This window comes from Gymnoscopelus braueri (genome assembly GCF_963280865.1).
Source record: "Gymnoscopelus braueri genome assembly, chromosome: 16".
NCBI lineage: Eukaryota > Metazoa > Chordata > Actinopteri > Myctophiformes > Myctophidae > Gymnoscopelus > Gymnoscopelus braueri.
Window position 1 is genome coordinate 49436533 of NC_137616.1, and position 18782 is coordinate 49455314.

At 40.7% G+C, this 18782-nt stretch overlaps 1 protein-coding gene across 1 annotated transcript in view; it reads left to right on the forward strand.

The window, feature by feature from the left end:
* LOC308103059 (intersectin-2-like) overlaps positions 1 to 18782 on the forward strand; it is a gene marked incomplete at its 5' end in the record, with an annotated part of 74964 nt that overhangs the window by 44239 nt on the left and 11943 nt on the right. Inside the window, 6 exons of the mRNA XM_080452907.1 lie at positions 6870 to 6991; positions 7838 to 7944; positions 9607 to 9790; positions 10959 to 11057; positions 12257 to 12424; positions 14521 to 14760. Coding sequence (XP_080309033.1) covers positions 6870 to 6991; positions 7838 to 7944; positions 9607 to 9790; positions 10959 to 11057; positions 12257 to 12424; positions 14521 to 14760 — 920 coding nt within the window. The remainder of the gene's footprint in view (positions 1 to 6869; positions 6992 to 7837; positions 7945 to 9606; positions 9791 to 10958; positions 11058 to 12256; positions 12425 to 14520; positions 14761 to 18782) is intronic.

Consider the following 18782-nt stretch of genomic DNA (forward strand, 5'->3'; position numbering starts at 1 on the left):
CAGGGAGTGGGACAGAGGCAGCAGCAGCTCCTGTAGCTTGTATTGCTAAACGATGTCTAAGGCATGGAATATGTAGTTTTGTATTTTTTAGACAAACGATTCAGCGAAACATAATGAATCTTTAACTACTTGATTACAGTATAATTCTAATATCGTTTATGTTAAAAAATATTCATCCAGACTAATTTAGTTTTCTAAAATGGAGTCACCATGATGTAGAAATGTGTTTAACAGGGTCTCTCATTCTTGCTAGCCTGGAATCCAGACGGAGACACTCGTTGAGCGTTAGTTGTTTTTTTTTACCAGCCGGCTAAAGCTGGTCTAGGAACACCCTGGGGAATGTGGGCGTTTCCTTCCAAAATGGGGGCGTGCCATCCATTTCTTATACATACCCCACCAGGCAAAAGGGGCGTGGCTTCAGGGGAAAGAGGCGTGGCTTTAAACAAAGCTTTTAAAAAAAGTAGCCATCTGTAGCCACATAAATGAACTACAGATTTTAAAGTTGAAACATTCAAATTCATAGATTAATAAGATCAATGAGAAAACTGCAGTTTTTCACTGCGTCATGTCTTTTCTTGTTTTCACTTCGCTCCTCCGTCTGGCTATCATCCTATTTGAGCCGGATTTCCAAATGTCACCAATTACGTAGGCAAGTCAGGAAGTGACTCGAATTTCACATCGGAAGGGAAGGCTCTGTCCCGCCGCGCACCGCCCCGCCCACAGACCTTTACTTTGGGAGCCACTGCTCCCGCCCCTCTCGCACCACAGACCAATCAGAAGCCGAGGCTCCTGAGTGACCGTCCCGCCCTAGTCCCGCCCCTTTGAAATAGCATGATTTCCAGACTGAGAAGCGAAGTGATAAAAAAAAAAAAGAACATCTGCCGAACGGAGCGATCAGTCTGGATTCCAGGCTACATTCTTGCACTAATAACTTGAAAACTTGCTATATATAAAAAATGGACCAATGTAAAGAAACTTAGTTTGACGATTCACTCTGTGTTGCTTTATCATGAATAATCTTACTGCTTGCCAAATGCATTGTTGCCTTTTTTAAACGTTTTTTGGAACCACTTGATGCTAGTATTTCCCTCGACACCAAATCTCTTCTGTGAAAATAGCCTATCTCAGGGGTCTCAACGTTTGTCAGGCCAAGGACCCCTTAGCTGAGAGAGAGATGAAGCAGGGACCCCCCCCTCCCCACTACATATTGTATTACACTTTTCATAGATTTCATAGATAGCTTCATAGACCTGTTTGACGGCACTGTCATCAGTGTTTTATGGTTTGTTTACACTTCATCTTTTCTATGAATATGTTGGATTCATGTCTAACCCTTTAAGGCCGGCAAGGGAACGCTTGTGTGTCATTTTAAGATTTATTTGGCTATTCAAAAATAGCAGATCTGCAAGCTCATAGCGCGGCACCGAGTGCCGCGCTATGAGCTTGTAGATCTGCTATTTTTTAGAACAATCTTGAAAATGTGTGCAAATCTTTTATATAATTTTTTTGCTCAAATCTTTGCTTCTGGGGGTCCCTGGAAAAAACATGTTTTAGATGGGAGGGGGTCCACGGACAAATACATATTATTTTGGGGGTCCTTGACATGAAGAAAGTTTGAAAACCATTGATAATATAGCCATTGAAACATTATGTCAAAATAAAATTTAAAAAAAACTTTGGATTTAGAAGACATTTGTAAAAATCCCCAGAAGCAAAGATATGAGTTAATAACTTCTGCTTTAAAAAAGTATATATATATATATATTCAAACTAAAGATTTGCACACATGTTCACGATTAAAAAAAAATAAAATAGCAGATCTACAAGCTCATAGCGCGGCACTCGGTGCCGCGCTATGAGCTTGTAGATCTGCTATTTTCATATAGCCAAATAAATCTTGAAATGACACACAGATGTGTTTCCGGTCTTAAAGGATTAATGTGTATTTTCAGATCTGTAAACCCTCAATACTTGGTAAACCTGTACTTGTGTCTCTACACTTACAAAAGGTTAACCCATTGAGACCCGGAACACCACTACGTTACTATACCTTTCAATCCGGGAAGCCCTCTTGGTGTATAGTTAATACTGTACACAGTATATAGCAACATTCATTTCTCTAATTCATTTGAATAAGAATTTTAAGTTGTTTTTTTTTGGGTTCAGATTTAGAAGGCGTTTTTTAGAATCGGTCTAAATGGTTCTAGAGACTCTTTTGTGTCTCCTACCGCGGAACCGCTGCCGGTCATCAAATTATCGGCTTAGGAATGTGAGAAAAACTCAAAAGTCTCCATGGGGTGACTAATCGATAGAAAACAAGTCCTTTTGGGGGTGAACTATCCCTTTAAGGCCGAGGCTCGTTCAGTACTGTAACGTCACCAGCAAAAATAACTTTTAAAAAAACCCAGCATAGCAGTGCTTAAAGGGACATAGATGTAGATCCAGAGACATGACGCAGCGTCTGCCGAAAAATATTTTTTTTTTTGCTCAGTTTGGAACCTAGAAAATACAACAGCCAACTGAGCAAATAACTGAAGGATCTCAGTTGGTTTCTGATGCCTGACTTAGGGCCATAGAAGTGTCCGTAGAAATCTATTTTTTTTTTGTTCAAATTCAATTCATTCAAGATTTTTGTTGTTAAAAGTTTAAAAAGATATATTTTATCCAAGATTCTTTTGAAAATTGCTGATATTGTCTAGTCGCTTCTTTTGGGCTTATTTTTCGTAGACCATGCCACTTGTTTCTCTTACAAAATCTGGCAACACTGAGCAAAAAAAAAACAAAAACAACAATAACTCAATCTGTGGACACAGCCCCTTAGACTTAGTGCTGCGACACCGGCGTGTAGCTAAGTATTAAAATAACCCTTTAGTTCTTTCACCATGTTTTCCTTCTCGAACGTCGTTTTCTTTTTCCACTAGTCCACCAGCTATGCAACCATTGGGAGAAAAGCTCTCCGCCATGGAAGGTGCTTCAACTTCTTCACGTCTCTTCTCTTTGACGCAGCGCTCTGTGGTAGCAGACAGTGTTGTTAGCGATGTTTTCTATAGGTCCATGTACAGTATTATCTGCAATACAATGTGCCTCACTCTTCTCTGTGCATAGAATGTACATAATACAGTGTGACACGACTGATAATATAGACATTTTAACATCGACTGTACATACGGTATGATAATAAAGACATTTTAACACGGACAAACAGTGGCTTGGTGACTGTTGAATGCAGACTTATTAAGATGTAATATGTACATGTCGTTTGCCGTGATCGTCTCACTGTCTTGCGGAAACCTTGTATCTCCATAATTCATCATTTCTATGTTTTTCATGTTTCATGAATTAAAGGAGTAGTTCACCCAAAAATGAATAAATCTTATTTTCTATTAATTGCACACCACATGAAGCCTTGAATTGATGGAGTTTTTTTTGTTTGTTTTTTTTCGCATTCCTAAGCCAATAATGTGATGACCTGCGGTCTCTCCGGCAGGAGACTCAAAGGAGACTCTTTGTGTGTCCTACTGGATACATTAGCATCTTTCCGCCTGTCATCAAATTATTGCCTCAGGAATGTGACAATAAAACAAAAAATCTCCATTAATTCAAGGCTTCATGTGGTGTGTAATTGATAGACAAAAAAAGTCATTTTTTTCCTGTGAACTACTCCTTTAATGTCCTACTTCGTCATATGACGTTGTCGGGCAAAAGTAGCGGGAAAATAGTCAATGTACAGCGCGTAAGGCGTGGCATCGCAAGCAAAGTCTTAGAAGATCGGCAGTTTTTACTGTATTTGAAACGTTTTGAAAGTGAAAGTGGTTACTTGTGTCTGTGGGTCTTATAAACTAGGGCAGGGGTCTTCAACGTTTTCAGGCCAAGGACCCCCATAGCTGAGAGAGAGAGATGAAGCAGGGACCCCCCTCTATATTGTATACAATTGTGTTTCAGATTCAACTTTTTTTGTTTACTTGGTCTGCTCTTTTTTTCCCTCTACACCAAACACCTCTTTGCCAAAAAATAGCAGATCTACAAGCTCACAACGCCTCGCGCTGCGTTTCTCCTCAGAAAAGGGATGCTAGGGTTCAAGTGGTTAAGGTAAAAAAAAAAAAAAACATACCACCCAAAGATTTGGCGGACCCCCTGTAGTAACTCTGAGGACCCCCTAGGGGTCCCGGACCCCCTGTTGAAGACCCTTGAACTAGAGAACGGGCATCGGCCTAGTCAGCAACGATGCAAGTTGGAAATAATAGGCTATACCCGTAAAACTAAACTAAAACCGTTAGCAGGAGATCTGTTTATCGACTGGGAAAAGTGTCGTTGAAATTCAGGGAATCCAGTGCCATTTAACTCATTGAGCGCCAATGACGAGATTTCTCGTCACGTGGTGTTTTCAGTGGGTTTACGATAGAGGGCGCTCTTTCCGCAGCCTGTGAATGATGATGATGATGATGATGATGATGATGAAGAGTACGCCCAGAAATCACGTGATCACAACAAAATGAAGCTGGTTTCGTTTAGTGTTATAGGATTTATAAGAGTCACATTTTCTATGCTTTCTGTTGCTTTTTGGCGAAAACAAGCTATACATTCAACTGCCCACAACTATGGAACAGATTATCCCGACGGCACGCTTTTTTTCCTCTCCGATTCTCCCAAGACCCTCCTACGTCTTTTGAGGTGATTGCCGGGTGGATCGTTGTGAAAAATATGGTTTTTCAAAGGTTAGTAAAAAAAAAAACGCTCGGGATCCCTGGCAAGGGCAGTGGTTCTCAAACTTTGTTCGTGTCAAGGACCCCCGAATTGACACTTATTAGCCCCTGGACCCCCATTTGAAAAGATATTCCAGGGACCCCCATAAGAGACGATTGTTGCGGCTCTAGCAGTGATTCTCAACCATTTAAATTTCATGGACCCGCAGTTTGACATGCATCAGTTCTACGGACCCCCATTTAATGGCATCTCTATCTCTGGGACCCCAATTTATATTGTAAAATCAATGTTAATTTAACTCTGAGAGTGTACACATGTACACTCTCAGACACATTTGTACGCTTTCAGAGTTACAGACCCATAAGGGTCCATTTGGTTCCTATCCATCATTTAGCTGGGGACCCCCTGGAACCCCCTCAAGTACCCCTGGGGGTCCCCGGACCCCACTTTGAGAACCAATGCCATAGATGGTATTTTAACTCTGGCAGTTCACTCATTACCTGCAACAAAAAAAATATATGTTGTTGAAAAATTCCACAAGAGGGCGCTTAAACACAACTTAGGAATGATCCCTCGACACTCAGAGAAAAGGAATGGACGGACGTGACGTCATCCCCAAAAAAACGTCACTTCCATCCGTTCCAACGTTAGGATTGGTAGAAAAACCCTTTTAGCTCAGATTCTTTTTTTTTTGTTGTTGATGAAAACCAGCCATTTTCAACGGGCGATTTGCTCCAAAATGGCCGATCGCGGTAGAAATGTTACGGAGGGGACCCTCCCCCCATCCTTCGGACACGTTTTTTTTTTTTTTACATCCGTGTACACAACGTGGCTTCCACGGCTTTTCAAAGATCGTCTGTTTAAGGTAATAAACGCTGGCAAGGGGATAAAAAAATCACACCCACTGTGAAGTGGGCGGTGTGGTCATCACAGTGGTCATCATAGTGATGGAAGCTCACTTCCAAAAAAAATTGGAAGTGCATAATCCTATTTATAGGTTATTAATGTCATCATGTGTCTCGCTAGCCAATCACAGTGCTGAATAGAGTCAGCCAATAGAGTCAGCCAATCACAGTACAGCTAGGGGTCTACTAATGGGCCAATCACAGTGCAGGAAACTAATACTAATGAGGTGTCCCAACCCCACTTATAGGGGCGGCTACACCGCCCAAAAACACACCCAGTGTGAAGTGGGCGGTGTGGTCGTCACAGTGATGGAAGCTCACTTAAATAGTCCTATTTATAGGTTATTAATGTCATCATGTGTCTCGCTAGCCAATCACAGTGCTGGATAGAGTCAGCCAATAGAGTCAGCCAATCACAGTACAGCTAGGGGTGTACTAATGAGCCAATCACAGTACAGCAAATGTGTACTAATGAGGTGTCCCAACCCCACTTATAGGGGCGGCTACACCGCCCAAAAATGTTTTAATCTCAGGCAGTGAATGTGTTAAAGAGTTAAAGGGCAAGACCACTTTGGTAGAGGTTTGGGTTGTGTAGTTACCTTGCCATGATGTAACTCCAAAGGTGGGCAAGAAATAAAAAATAATTGCTCCATTGATTAGAAATTGATAATTCAAAATATGCTCCTCATTGACTTACATTGTACGGTAAAACTGCTCTCAAAGTCTCTCTTTTAGCACAAAAACGAACGCAAACAAAGTTGATTCAGACAATATAGAACATCACCATACCCAGTACTGTTTTTTTTTTTTATAAAAATGTCAACTTCCTGTTGATTTTGCCATTTTTAATAAGTAGAAAACCCGGACTGGATCGGCGGATCCGGATCCAGATCTTCAAATAGTAAAATCAACAGGAAGTTCACATTTTTATTAAAAAAACAAACAGTACTGGGTTTGGTGATGCTCTATATTGTCTGAATCAGCTTAGTTTGGGTTCATTTATGTGATAAAAGAGTGACTTTGAGAGCTGTTTTACCGTACAATGTAAGTCAATGAGGAGCATATTTTGAATTATCAATTTCTAATCAATGGAGCAATTATTTTTTATTTCTTGCCCACCTTTGGAGTTACATCATGGCAAGGTAACTACACAACCCAAACCTCTACCAAAGTGGTCTTACCCTTTAAGAGAGAGATGTGCTTTGTGTTTGGGTGTGTCAGGGTGTGCTGACCTCATGACCTTGTGTTTGGGTGTGTCAGGGTGTGCTGACCTCATGACCTTGGACTCCATGAGCCCTCAGGAGAGGAAGAGGCAGGGTTACATCCACGAGCTCATCCAGACCGAGGAGACCTACGTGGAAGACCTGGAGCTGGTGCTGGAGGTACCCACCGCGCGCGCGCGTGTGTGTGTGTGTGTGTGTGTGTGTGTGTGCAACTCTGTGGCACAAGCTGCAGAGGTTGCGTCCTCTGTGCAGTGGTGTTAAAGGGATATTTGACTTTCAAAAAAATTTTTGGTCATTTTATCATCTACTCAGGCCTTTGTGAACCCCCAGACAGTTTTTAAGTTGCTCGATTCAGTATTTAGATATTTGATATTCATTTTATCAGACACGCCCCCTTCCTATACAAACCCATTGTAACTTCAAACTCCATTTTAACCATGTTAGATTCATCAAAAACACCCGTCCTTGGTTCTGGTGACTCACCCTGCCCCCCTAATACGCGAGGGGGCCGTGTTTTTTCAATTACTTTTTTCATGTATTTTAAATATTTTTTTTTGAAAATTAAAAAAATAAAATAAAATAAATGAAAAAAATAATCGGAAAAACACGGCCCCCTCACGCATTAGGAGGGCAGGGTGAGTCACCAGAACCAAGGACGGGTGTTTTCGACAGATCTAACATGGTTAAAATGGAGTTTGAAGTTACAATGGGTTTGTATAGGAAGGGGGCGTGTCTGATAAAATTAATATCAAATATATAAATACTGAATCGAGCAACTTAAAAACTGTCTGGGGGGCTCACAAAGGCCTGAGTAGATGATAAAATGACCAAAAGTTTTTTTGAAAGTGAAATACCCCTTTAAGTAACTTAAGTACTTTTGTACTTTTAGTCAAGTAAAATTCCGGACTTTTACTTGTAACAGACCTTGTAGATCGGCACACAACGAAGTATAACAGGTTTCATAGCCTGTGTGTGTGCGTGTGCGTGTGCATGGTCTTGTTGCAGGTGTTCCACAAGCCCATGTCAGAGTCAGGTCGTCTGTCAGAGGCTGAGATGAGCGTTATCTTCGTTAACTGGAGGGAGCTGATCATGTGCAACACCAAGCTGCTCAAGTATGTTATAACTCACCTGCAACACCAAGCTGCTCAAGTATGTTATAACTCACCTGCAACACCAAGCTGCTCAAGTACGTTATAACTCACCTCACTTTACCACTACAACAACTAAGACAACCATATGCCGTGTGACCAGCGGTGGAAGAAGTACTCAGATATTCTACTAAAGTGAAAGTAACAATACCACAATATAAAAATACTCTGCTACAAGTAAGTCATGTGTTCAAAATGTTACTAATATGCTTAAAGTACCAAAAGTAAAAAGTGTTAAAATGTTTGAAAATAGCCGATCTACATCTAAACGCGATGTGACACGTTGTGAGCTTGTAGATCTGCTATTTTCAGAAGATTTTAATACATTTTATACATTTGAAAAATTTGAAAAAATAATGGCATAATGAGTACTTTTTTATTTTTGGTAATTTAAGTATATTTTTATGTCAATACTTTTCGTGCTTTTACTCAAGTACATTTTGAATTCCAGACTTTTACTTAACAGAGTAACAGAGTATATCTACATTGCAGTATTAGATACTTTTAATAATAATAATAATAATAATAATAATAAACTTTATTTGTATAGCACCTTTCATGACATGAAATGCAGCTCAAAGTGCTTTACAGAGCAAGAATACAATTACAGTTAGAACCAATTTAACAATAAAGCAAACAAAGATAAAATAAAATAAAATAAAAGCAAGCAAAAGCAAAGGCATAAAACAACATTAAAATAGGGAATACAGTGAGGAATTAAAAATCAACCAAAGAATCAGCTAAAAGCAAGAGTGAAGTAATAGGTCTTGAGCTGTGCTTTAAAGCTATCGACAGAGGCTGCCTGTCTTAGGTGTAATGGGAGTTTATTCCACACTGTCGGTCCGTAAAAGCAGAATGCTGCTTCACCGTATTTTTTATATGTCATTGTAGGCACCTCGAGCAGGTCAGCACTTGAAGACCTGAGGATTCTAGGCATTCTAGGCAACATTAAGCCTAATTTTATATTTTGCATTTTTTCCCCTCTATCAGCCACTATATAATGATGCTGGGGTGTTTTCCTGCATTGAAACACAGTCCTCTTTCTGAAATCCGTATCTTCCCTACTGCTTATGTTTGTCCAGGGCGTAAATTAACGCACGGATGTGCGCGTCCGTGTCTGTGTGAACTGTTCGGGTGAAACCGAATGGAACCGAGTGCAGCCGACAAAAATGGAACGAGCCGCCATTGTTTTTCTGTGGGCAGTTTTAACTTTTTACTTATGGTTTTAAAACGCTCTCAAACTTATTTTTTGAGGCACGGAATTTACTTTTAAGATATCGATTGGATAGAATTTAGTTGTTTAACTTCATATATGTGGTCAATTTATCATGACAGAGCCTATTTAAAAATAAAAATTCAGAGAACCGGCAGGGGCGGACCGGGCAGGCAGTGACACGCATTGTATCCGAATAAAGCAACCTATTTTCGGTATGGCCCGTTCAGAAGTCCCCCCTGCGTCACCCCCTGGTGGTCGGGGAAACGAACTGCTGATGAGGAGGGGGGGGGGGGGAGTGGAGGGGCGGTGTTTGACAACAGTTTTTTTCTTTTTTTATCTCTGAACTTGCCTACAATCCCTTTAATATATATTTTTTAAACTTTTTCCACCACTGCTCTCTTGTATCCCAGGGCGCTGCGTGTGCGTAAGAAGACGGGCGGAGAGAACATGCCGGTGCAGCTGATAGGCGACCTGCTGGCAGCGGAACTGGCTCACATGCAGCCCTACATACGCTTCTGCTCCTGCCAGCTCAACGCCGCCGCCCTGCTGCAGAGCAGGACACACTGCACGCCGGACTTCAAAGACTTCCTCAAGGTACCATGGGAAATGGAGTTCTACCGTCTCTAAAATGCAGCGTCTTAATGCTATGCTATACCTCTCTTTAGGGCTGCTCACATGTTGTTGTTTTTTAACTGAATGAATTAGAAACCTGGCCGATATTATCGGTATGGCCTTTTTTGATGACATCATCGGTATCGTCATTTATACAGCCGATGTGTCAAGGCACGAAAAGAGCTTGTAGATCTGTTATTTTAGACATCTGGTCAGTGGTTGAAGTGAAAAAATAAGGTTACGTTTATGTGTATTTTTATATTTACTTGTTTGCTTGATTATTGCATTGCAATAATTCATCAACAATTCATTTAAACTGGTATCTATCAAAAAGTGATGTGTGTATATTTGTATGTATTTGTTTACCTATAAAGCTATTAAATGTTCTCAAAACTTGAATCAAAACAGTCAGAACATGGTTATCAGTGGTATTGGACTCCCCAAAATCGGGATCTGTATCAGAGCCAGGCATCGGTCGTGTTGTAAAATGAACTCTGAGATGACTCAGCTTTTGTGTTGATTTTGACAGCACATTTTGATTTAGTTTTAGTCATAGTCTTTTGAATAAAATTCCATTCAGTTTTAGTCATATTTTAGTCATCTGAATTTTTTTAGTTTTACTCTAGTTTGAGTCGACTAAATATCATAAGATTATAGTCCACTAAATCTACAGTTGATTTAGTCGACTATAATGTATTTTGGCGGCGCCTTGATGACGTCGTAATGGCTGATTTTACACTTGGTTGCATGCTGAAAATAGCCGATCTACTCGCGTTGTGAGCTTGTAGATCTGCTATTTTCAGAGCGCAACCAAACATATAATGACTTGTCTTTTAGTTCTACTGGATCTCTTCTCCACTAGATCCCTCACTAACATTTTAGTCTAGGTTTTATTTGTTGACGAAATTCTCAATACATTTAGTCTTAGTTTTAGTCATCGTAGTTTAGTTGTTATTTAGTTTTTATTTAGTTTCCGTCAGTGATTAAAGGTAGTCGACGAACTTTCGTCATAGTTTTAGTCGACGAAATCATCACCGCTTTTCACATCATAATCAAACGGAATGAAAGGCAAGTGTTTCCTAATTTTTTAACGCACTCTCTCTCTCTCTCTCTCTCTCTCTCTCTCTCTCTCTCTCTCTCTAACGAGCAGAAGATAGCCACTAATTACCGTTGTAAAGGAATGCCACTCTCCAGTTTCCTGCTCAAGCCCATGCAGAGGATCACTCGCTACCCCCTGCTGATCAGGAACGTGAGTTACACCTCACCATCCAACCATACTCTGCAGTGGTGTGGAAAGTAACTAAGTACATGTACTCAAGTACTGTACTTAAGTACAATGTTGAGATATTTGTACTTTACTTGAGTATTTCCAATGTTTAGTACTTGTACTCCACTACATCTCAGAGGAAAATATTGTACTTTCACTCCACTACAATTATTTGAAAACTTGAGATACTAGTTACTTTTTATTACAAAACATACATTAACCACTTCAGCCCTATATTTCGGCCATTTTGAGCTTGTAGATCGGCTATTTAAAAAAATATATATATTCATTTGAAAACTTGAAATGAGACGTTATACATAAGGAGTTACTTTTGGTACTTTAAGTACATTTTGATGCCAATACTGTCTGTACTTTTACTCACATACATGTACGTTTTACATACATTACGTACATGTTGAATTCCGGACTTTTACTTGTAACAGTATTTCTACATTGCATTATTGATACTTCTACTTAAAGTTGTACAATGCAGAATCACAAATAACGATTTTTAGCAACCTCTGCTGGTCACTACCGTCACTGCATACAATTTCCGTAGTCCTCGATTACCCAGAATTCCATTCGTTTTCACCGGAAGCCGGAAGCGTTTCAAAAAGCGATCTTTTAATTGTTTTATACTATCTACGGATCGTTTCTCTTAGCCAGTGGAGCATTAGTTACCATGAGCTGTGCTTTCTTTTTCTGTTCTTTTTCGATCTTCCAATCCTACATTCTCTTAAAATCAGCGTGAGGTTCCTTTTTAGTATTAGCGCGGTAGTTCCTGGCCAAACAGGAAACCGTTGCGTTAGTTCCTGGCCAAACAGGAAACCAGTGCATTTCCGCCTCCGTTTTCCGGCCATATGACGTCATTTCCCCGGGAAAGTCCCCCCCTTCACCGTTCAATAATAAATATATAAATAAAAGGCTTCCGGGGGTGAAATTCATGGAGTGGGTGTTGTGAAACTTTTGCCACTCACAAAAGATATACAATTTAACTTTAGTTTTGTTGAAAACGTTACCTAGTATGCCTTTAAGTAAAACATTTTTTTGAAAAGTAACAGTTTTTGGTTTACACCCGACAAGAAACGATCCGTAGATTGAGCCTCAGGTCTTAATGGGTTAAATAGCTGTATATATTCCCATAGTGATAATGTTGTTTGTGGCGGGGTGGGGGCCCTCAGATCCTGGAGCACACCCCAGAGGGCCACGCGGACCGGGGGCCCCTGAAGGAGGCCCAGGAGCGAGCGGAGGAGCTGTGCTCCCAGGTCAACGAGGGGGTTCGAGAGAAGGAGAACTCTGACCGCCTGGAGTGGACCCAGAGTCACGTCCAGTGTGAGGGTCTCATAGAGGTACACGCACACACACACGCACGCACACGCACACGCACACACACACACACACACACACACGCACACACACACACACACACACACACACACACACACACACACACACACACACACACACACACACACTGGAGTGGACCCAGAGTCACGTCCAGTGTGAGGGTTTCATAGAGGTATGCACACACACACACGCACACACATAATTACGCGCACACAATCACTCACGCACGCACGAACGTACACATGCACACACGGATACACACACACACACACACACACACACACACACACACACACACACACACACACACACACGGATACACACATGGGAAAACAATTTAAGAAAATCAAAAATAAATAAATACAGAAAACAGAAACAAAGTTTTTTTGCTTCATAATCCATACTATATTTATATGATAACAATGCATGATCACATATATTGTTATACATGTAAATACATGATTTCTCTTTCTTCCTTTAAAAAAAAAAATATTATCAGTGGTGGAAAGTAACTAAGTACATTTACATTTACTTTTGAGGTATTTTTACTTTACTGGAGTATTTCCAATTTGCAATACTTTTACTTCTACTCCACTACATGTCAGAGGCAAATATTGTACTTTTACTCCACTACAATTATTTGAAAACTGTAGTTACTTGTTACTTTGCAGATATAAATGATTACATTATAAAACATACGTTAACCTCTTTAGCCCTATTTTATACATAGGATATTTGAAAATCACCGATCTACAAGCTCACGAGCTTGTAGATCTGCTATTTTCAAACATTATAGTACTTTAACTTTTGGTTCTTTAAGTATATTTTGATGCCAATACTTTTGTACTTTTACTCAAGTAACATTTTGAACACCTTTTACTTGTAACAGAGTATTTTGTCATGTTCTAGTATTGCTACTTTTACTTTTACGGGGTGGTGCCATGGTTTTGCACTTTTTCTGTTTTTCATGTGTCTATGAGGTTGATAGAACTTCATTTAGCCCCCTGGTGGTGTTTTTATGGTGTTTTATGTCTTCTCTGACTATTTGGAGTTTCTTCCTGGAGGCTGAAACCTTGAGGGTCAAACGTGCCAATAGAAAAATAGCCCTTTAGTGACACAGTAGAAATATACCCTCCCCCTCATTATCATAACACAACAGGTGTGGGCATGAGGAGGAGGAGGGACTAGGACAGGTGGGTGGTGCTAAGGTGGTGGAGGAGGTGCTAAGGTGAGAACCAGGTATACTTAAAGGGTAAGACCACTTTGGTAGAGGTTTGGGTTGTGTATTTACCTTGCCATGATGTAACTCCAAAGGTGGACAAGAAATGAAAAATAATTGCTCCATTGATTAGAAATTGATAATTCAAAATATGCTCCTCATTGACTTACATTGTACGGTAAAACAGCTCTCAAAGTCACTCTTTTAGCACGTAAACGAACACAAACAAAGCTGATTCAGACAATATAGAACATCATCAAACCCAGTACTGTTTTTTTTTTTAATAAAAATGTGAACTTCCTGTTGATTTTACTATTTGAAGATCCGAATCCGGATCCGTGGATCCAGTCCGGGTTTTCTTCTTAATAAAAATGGTAAAATCAACAGGAAGTTGACATTTTTATTAAAAAAATAAACAGTACTGGGTTTGGTGATGTTCTATATTGTCTGAATCAACTTTGTTTGCATTCGTTTATGGGGTAAAAGAGTGACTTTGAGAGCTGTTTTACCTTACAATGTAAGTCAATGAAGAGCATATTTTGAATTATCAATTTCTAATCAATGGAGCAATTATTTTCGATTTCTTGTCCACCTTTGGAGTTACATCATGGCAAGGTATCTACACAACCCAAACCTCTACCAAAGTGGTCTTGCCCTTTAATGAACTGGAGGCGTGTCCACAGAAAAACATAATTTTAACACTTTCTGTACACTTTTTTGAAAAAATCTTCCTCCTAGTATAACCATAATGATGATACCTGATGATTATGTTTTAGGGGGGGGGGATCACTGAAAATCACGGCACCCCGTCTTTAAGTAAAATATCTTGAGTACTTTCTCCCACCATTGACTATTATCATTATGTTTTTTGCCATGCAGCATCTGGTGTTCAACTCGCTGACCAACTGTCTGGGTCCTCGTAAGCTGCTCCACAGCGGCCGCCTGCAGAAGACCAAGAGCGGCAGGGAGCTGGTGGCCTTCCTGTTCAACGACTTCCTGCTGCTGACGCACGGCGCCAAGCCCTTCTCCTCCTCCTCCTCCGCCTCTTCCTCGTCCCCGAGAGGCTCCGAGAGGCTCTTCAGCTCCAAGACCAACGTCCAGCTGAAGATGTACAAGGCGGTGAGAGCAGAGGGTGGGGGGCGGATGGGGGGGGACGACGACGACCAAGTAAAACTCTCTCGGAGGTATCGCGAGATTTGTGCTGCCAGACAGGAAATGGGGGACGGTCTCGCGATGCTTTGGCCGTTCAGAAACATACTTTGTGCTCTTTAGATGCCTCTATACAATTATACAGTGTACACATCGAAAAGGAACACAGCAGAAAACGATGTGTGATACGTCTTCTTTTATTTTCCTGGGCTGAGTATTTCATAAAGGTTTCAATCGTTACCAGAAATAGTGTTTGTTCATAAGCTGTCCATCCGGCTCTCATAGGCTCCAGTGTTATTTCGCTGAACCTCCGGTGTGAGTCTTTCACCCAGTGTGACCAATCTGCCGGCTGGAATTTCAGGGATAGAGAAAATGATATGGGCATAAAAGGGAAACACGGTCTGATGAAGGTTGCCATGGTTACCCAATATTCACGTGGGGGTCAGTCACAAGCCGTGTAAAACTCCATGTTTGGGCGAGACTGACGTAAAGGACTGACGTCATAGTCCCATATTTGGCATAACTGACATAGGCAGCTCCATATATGGAGATGTCTGACACTATCTGACATCACCGTAGTGACTACGGTGATGTCAGATAGTGTCAGACATCTCCATATATGGAGATGTCTGACACTATCTGACATCACCGTGGTGACATTAGGGCCGCAGCCAACAGCATAAGAGAGGCTCGACATGCCTCGGTAGGGCAGTTCCAGCAGCAACTCAGAGAGAGATGAACTACTCATAGAGAGATAAGCATCGAAGAGAATCCAGCAATAGTTGATTCCCACCGCCTAAAGTGTCACATATCAGTTTCCCTACTTCGCATAACGGCTTTCGGATCTGGTTAAAGAATCAGTTGATTGATAGTTTCTACATGGTCCTTCAGCTTGAGTTAAAAGCTGATTGAACAGAAAGTGAGGAGCAGAAGAGACCTTGATACACGGAGAGACAGCGTATTAGATCACATACAGAAAGATAAACCTTTAAAACATACTATTCTGCAGTCACATCACAACCCCTTGGATTTTAAAGACAGACATCACTGGTTGAGGACACCCCAGTAACACTGCTGATACAAAAACAATTTCCAGTTTTTCACACTTTGACTTTTATTCTCAGTGTGTAGAAATGGCATCCGCCAGCAGTCTGCTGTCTGAAGAGCACTTCCTGTGTTCTATCTGTATGGATGTGTTCACTGATCCAGTCACCACTCCATGTGGACACAACTACTGCAAGACCTGTATCACACATTACTGGGACATTAATGATGTGTGTCGGTGTCCACTGTGTGCGAAGATCTTCAGTAAGAGACCAGAGGTATCTGTCAATACTCTTATTTCTGAGATGGTTCATCAGTTCAGGAGTCACAAGTTGAAAGAAGAATATGAAGCAAAGACAGAGGCTGAAATCCAGCAGATGATCCAGGACAGACAAGTGAAGATTCAGGAGGTCAAACACTCAGTAGAGATCAGCAGGAAAGATGCAGACACAGTGATAGCAGGCAGTGTGCAGGTCTTCACTGCTCTGATCAGCTGTATTGAGAAGAGCCAGGCTGAGCTCATTGATGTGATTGAAGAGAAGCAGAAAACAACAGAGAAACAGGCTGAAGGCTTCATCAAAGATCTGCAAGTGGAAATCACTCAGTTAGAGAAGAGAAGCTATGAGCTGAAGCAGCTCTCACACACTGAAGACCACCTCCACCTCCTCCAGAACTTCACCTCCATCAACACACCTCCGCCCACCAAGGACTGGACAAAGGTCAATGTCCATCAGTCTTCATATGTGGGGACTGTGAGGACAGCTGTGGCTCAGCTGGAGAAGACTCTCAGTCAAGAGATGAAGAAGAAGCTGTTTGATGTTGATCTGAGGAGGATCCAACAATATGCAGTGGATGTGACTCTGGACCCTGATACAGCACATCGCAAACTCATCCTGTCTGAGGATGGAAAACAAGTGAGTCATGGAAACATATGGAAGGATCTTCCAGACAACACAGAGAGATTCTCTTATTGTGTCTTTGTCTTAGGAAAACAAAGCTTCTCCTCAGGAAGGTTTTACTATGAGGTTCAGGTTAAAGGGAAGACTAAGTGGGGTCTAGGAGTGGTCAGAGAGTCCATCAACAGGAAGGGAGACATCACATTGAAACCCAACATTGGTTTCTGGTGTATAGTGTTGAGGAATGGAAATGAGTATATGGCTGCTGCTGACCCTTACTCTGTCCTCCTCCCTGTAAGAGAGGAGGTCCAGAAAGTGGGAGTGTTTGTGGATTATGAGGAGGGTCTGGTCTCCTTTTATGATGTGGAGGCCAGAGTTCATCTCTACTCTTTCACTGGCTGCACCTTCACTGAGAAACTCTATCCTTACGTCAGTCCTGATCTTAATGCTGGTGGTACAAACTCTGCTCCTCTGATCATCTCTCCTGTCAACATGGACGCTGATCTTGGTGGAGAAGGTGGGGCCTTGTCCCCTCCAACTCAGAAAAGAAGAAAAACCTGAAGTTGTCCCCTTCAGTAAATTATTTAGAAATAAAGTATGCATATATTTTGATATAAGCTGACTCCACATGTGCATAGACGGAAGGAAAAAAAGTGAAATACGGTACATGAGCCTAAATACATTTACGATACATCGTTCAGAATAAGGAACAAAAAAATCATCTCCCTTGCTGAGCTCAAGACATAGTCAACAGAAAGCCTTCATGATGTCTCCTCAATGGAACTACAATCACACCACCCACTACAACAAGGGTCATTCACACAAAACAGTGATTTGACGTGCAAATGAGCGATTGAAAAAAATTATTAATAATAATAATAATAATAATAATAATTGATATTGTACATACAGTATTTGGCCACAGTAATGTATTACTGTAATAATACAGTAACACGGTTCATTCACCCAAAACTGAGTGATAGAAAAAAAAACAAGTACAGAGCTACAAGTCAATTTGACAAAGGCTTTTTTTACTACGTAACTTCAGTGGTCAGGTTCTGGTAATAACTAGAGAGGAGTCAAGAATCATTCTAAGCTTGGTTTATTAGGACAGGCCTGTCAGTGTTAGTAAAATGTTAATCTGTCTCTCAAGTGAGACATGCTTTAGATATACAAGTCACTTCCACAAGCTCCTCCTTCCTACACATCTGTTATCCATTAAACAGAACAAACACTCATTAAGAACAAAACACAGAGCATTTCATTGTGGTCACTCTTGACCCTTTAAATTGACCTTTACCAGGGTCTAAGTCAAATTAACATTCCATGGAATTAGCTGGACACTGATCCACTTCACCTAGACAACTAGACATTGTCTCAGGCACATAATTGCAATCAAATATACTATCAGTTAATAATACATACTAACAATCCCCACTTTTTTTTTTTTTTTTTTTTTCGGTCACTCCCTTTCTTTTGTGAAGAGTGACGTTAGCCAATCAAAACTAGTACATTAAGCAATAGTAGCAGTAGGGATAAAACAAATTACAGTTTAATACTGTCGAACAAATTTGAATTGAAACAAGTAGTATAATAAAAAAGGATAATGTCATGACACGACAAACTTAACACTGTACATGATATAGTGATGAAATGTTAACCAACATCCAGGTGAAGGCGAAAAAACCTATGTAAACCGTTTGTGTTTATATCATACTTAGGAAAAATTCCCCCACGATCCCCTAAAAATCCAACCAACCAACCTAGGACGACCATTAAAAAACCTGGATTGATTTGTAGTTAACAACACACCACATCGTAATATCAATAACATTAATATACCTATTTTAAGTAAAAAATAACACAGTTCCTAACTACATTGATATTTATTTTGGCATAATTATTCAGTTATGTTTCTGTCGATATACTTTGCACACTTGGACCAATGTTCACTTAAAATCAAACAAAACAGTGAGAGATCCCAGCCAAAAAGAACAAAAGTTAGGAAGGACACCAGACCAGCCACGCAATGGGCCGACGAATCCAGTTCCT